This window comes from Cariama cristata, unplaced genomic scaffold (assembly GCF_000690535.1).
Source record: "Cariama cristata isolate BGI_N322 unplaced genomic scaffold, ASM69053v1 scaffold22596, whole genome shotgun sequence".
Lineage (NCBI taxonomy): Eukaryota > Metazoa > Chordata > Aves > Cariamiformes > Cariamidae > Cariama > Cariama cristata.
In genome coordinates, this window is record NW_009620671.1 from 5,179 (window position 1) to 9,112 (window position 3,934).

At 41.2% G+C, this 3,934-nt stretch overlaps 1 protein-coding gene across 1 annotated transcript in view; it reads left to right on the forward strand.

The window, feature by feature from the left end:
* The first annotated feature begins 735 nt into the window (after positions 1 to 735).
* The window catches only part of LOC104162862 (ras-like protein family member 11A-like), a 9,015-nt gene continuing 5,816 nt past the window's right edge, over positions 736 to 3,934 (forward strand). Inside the window, exons 1-2 of the mRNA XM_009701691.1 lie at positions 736 to 1,068; positions 2,501 to 2,557. Coding sequence (XP_009699993.1) covers positions 924 to 1,068; positions 2,501 to 2,557 — 202 coding nt within the window. The 5' untranslated portion in view covers positions 736 to 923. The remainder of the gene's footprint in view (positions 1,069 to 2,500; positions 2,558 to 3,934) is intronic.

Genomic DNA, 3,934 nt, shown 5'->3' on the forward strand with positions numbered 1-3,934 from the left:
TCTTAAAACTACCCTGAGTTTTCCTATAGAAGTCATTCGTTCTTCATTCCCTCTGGTTTGCCCCACTGAAGGAGACCAAGTCCTTCCTCGGCCTTCTCAAATCTGTCACCAGCCCTAAATTCACTTTTCCATGTTTGGAGAAACTGCAGTGTCCCAACCCAATGCTAACCCACATTCCAGCAGGCCATTAAGACTAACAACACATATAAAACAGCAGATTAAATGTATCCTGGAGGATACATATGTGAGCTAGTATTTTGGAATAACCCGCAGCTGCCTGAAAACTGTGGGGAGGGGAAATGTGTTTGTTTTCCTGAAGAGGAGTGTCCCATCAGCTTCGGCACTCTGAAGGGGCCCAACTACAGGACACAATAGGACAGGGAGAACAACAGAGCATAGAGTTGGAGCCAATTGAAAATGCAAAGAAACTAGACAGGCAGAACGGGATGATTCAAAGTGGAATTAGAGCAGAGCATGGGGGTGACTGTATCTTGCTGAAAACGCTACCGTGATGACTGTAAAACAGAAGAATCTCGTTTTAGCAAAGAGCCAAGGGACAGCACATAAAACAGGCAGTGGGGAGAGAGAAAGCAGCGAGCGAGGGAGCGTGGTTGATGGAGGCACCCGCTCGGTGCCCGGCTGGAGGAATGTCATGGTTTCACTTGTGATTGGCTGGGGAATGGAGGAGTCAGTTTTCACGGGGGCTGATCAAAAAGTTCCCTTTTGCTTTCCAAAGTTGCTGTCTGAGCAGAGGCATCGGGAAGAGGAGGCCAGTCGCTCTAACATTCCTCAGGAAAGCTACTTAAATGAAATGAGAAGGCTTCTCTATCCAAGGATATACAGCCAAGAGCAGACGCCGAGAAGCTGTTTTCCTTCTTTTCTCCCCCAACTCCTACTGGAGTTGAACAGCTCTCATTTCTGGCATGCGTCTCATCTCTCAGGATACTATGTCACAGTATTCTACTAACTTTCTCTTGCTCCCCATACCAGAGTATCCTGTATTAGACTGTGCGCCCAACAAAATCATCAAGCTCGTGGTACTGGGCGGCAGTAGCGTTGGCAAAACAGGTAAGTCCACAGGTGTAATTCCATGCTTTTTCTTGCTAGTGTACTTATGAGCTCATTTGCGGCTCAGGATAGACCCAGGGCTGTGAAAACTCTTAACTGTTGCAGCTTGAGAATTTAAGTTACTTTTTTTTTTCTTTGAAAATGTACTGAATAATTTGTGAGGCAGATTTACTGTAGGTCTGTGTGAGCAGCCAACGTGAGGTGGCAGTTAAGAGGAGAGGGCACTGTGTTGGGAGCTCCGTACTTGCAAATGATTCTACTTGGTCTTGGGCAAATTATTAAGCCGTGTCTAAATTTCCACACCCCAAAAATGGGACTAGTGGTTTATATTCTCCTGTTGTAAATGTTTTATGCTCTGCAGACAAATAACAGCTTACAAGATGTGTCTTCCTGTATTATTCTCCAAAGGAAAGGAGAAGAAAAGAGGGTAAAGTGAGCATTACTGCTTTTGAATATATATAGTTCATGAGTTTAGAAATTGTTAAGGCCAGATCAGTTTTACTACATCTGAGGTTCCACAGGACTTAGCAAAATGTTTGATTATTTTGGATTTGAAGCAGCTGCATTTTCATATTATTTTAAGTAGTTTGTTGAAGATAGCTGCACATTGAATTTCATTTAAGGGTACTAAAGAGGTGACTCAGTATCCACTGTAAGAAAAATGATTACTTTAAATTAAATCTATGATAGAGTTGTTTGCAAAATAAACCCTTTTACTTAGCTAATAAGTGTTTTTTCAAATGATTAGGAATCTGCTGAGATGAATGCTGTACAGGAATCTAAGTTACTGTTCCCACAACGGCATTTTAAGTGTTAGAAAGTGATCACAAGAAAGGAAAATGTTCTCATCCAACTGTGTAAGAAAGCACTGCAAGTTAAGGTGAATAAGGCAGCCCAGGGCGCTGCAGCATGACCCATGTGTGCAGAGCACATGCAATTTGTTTGCTGGATGTGATTAGATATCACGAATGGGTTTCATGAGGAGGACTGAGGATTTTTAAGGCTGTGAAGAACCCTTACATCCATCAGCCTCACTTCTTATATGAGACAGAGGTCCTAAATGTGGTATTGGGATTCGTTTCAGTTTACTAGCTTGTTACTCTTTTTCTAAATTATTTCAAAGCAAAGGTTAGATTATTATACCTGCAATCACAACAAACAAACCTCCGTATCCTACACTGAATAGCCACACTGAATCTAAGCGGTAATTTCCAATACAAGTTGCGAAAAACTCTGCATTAGGTATCACCGCCTGGCCCCAGATCTTTTTCTGTGAGTGTTGAGAGAAGTATTTGCAGAATAATATAGAGGCAATTCAAAGATTAACTTGGTTTCATATTATCCTGACTCTTCCAGTAAGATATTACATGTGTTCTGCAAAGATTGATTTTGGTTCACGTTGAAGAGCTCTATTTTTTTCATTGTTTTACAGCTCTGGTTGTGCGCTTTCTCACAAAGAGATTTATTGGAGACTATGAAGCCAATACTGGTGAGTCTGCTTTCTGCTGCAGTACTGCAGATAGGTTGAAAAGAAATCTGCTCTATTTTGTGAGTGGTGCATATTACAGGAAAGCCAAGGAGTGTTAGATGTCCATAAGGTGCATATTTTCAGTTAATAGCCTCAAGCTATGAAGGCAATAAATCAAAGGCTCATTATTTATGATCCTTTTAGCTATTTTTTTTCCAACTTGATGGAAAAGGATCAGAGTAAAAGGTTTGCTTGGGGACATACCTATACTAAAATGCAGAGTCAAGGAACAACTTGCATATCGACTAAACCGCGGAAACCCAATGCTGCTCTCTGCAACCCCAGGGAAGCCAGAGGAATTCCAAAGTGCGTAAAAGGCAGTTCAGAACTTTTTCTGTGTGCTCCCTTTTTTTCAGTGGCTTTTGTGTCAAGGGAGACTTCCAAACTGATGTCTACTTTCCATAAGATAAGTGACCATGCAAACTGCTTCTACTGCATTTCTTGTTTAATTCTGACACCTCAGAGGATGCATTCATGTGAACTATTTAATTCACAGCCTCTGTTCCAAGAAAGTGCTAACTGTATTGGCCAGTGTTGTTGTAGAAAGGATCTATGTACACCATGCTCATACCTACTAGCACATCCCACACGTAGGCTATCTCATAGTTTTTGAGTGAAAGAGGACAGGATTCAAAGCAGTGATTGCTTCACTTTGGAGATGCATGCTGAATTTAGAATGATGAATTGGGAAAGGAGATGGCAGTACAAGACACCTTTGATCTCCGCTTGTCTGATGAAATACAATCCAAAAGCTCCTCCTTACAGCTCCCTCTCACTGACCCTAAGTAACCTTGATGGTTGGCTGCACTATTTCTTTCTTTTCCTTCATCTCTTCTATGGGAGACTGTACATCAAGTTAGACTTCTGAGCTTTGCAATGGATTGCTGCCAGAGACATTACTGAGAACCACATGCTTTTCTCATTAAGCTACCAGCCCAAGAGCCATGCTGTAGAAGAAATAAATATGCCAGAAATAAGAAACAGGTGGCAGTGTATTTGTGATCATTCAACCATGCCTCTCCTTCAGTTAGGTATAAGGCAGAGCACAGTCAGTTTCTGGAAGTACCTGCTCTTTTTCCTGCAATGCATTACAGAGTAGGAGTAATATGTTGTCTGGTCTTGGTTCAGGGGTGTAGTATCTTCCCATAAAACTACCATCTTTTCAGCTTAAAATCTGATCTCTTTTCAAAAAAATAAAATAAAATTAAAAAAACCACCAGAAGAGCTAGATCACCTCACAGAGTCAGTATTAAAACATAATATGATAATGCGAGATTCAGATGCAGCACTGCCATATTAAATTTCCTCATACTGTAAATGTTTCTGTGAGCTCAGACT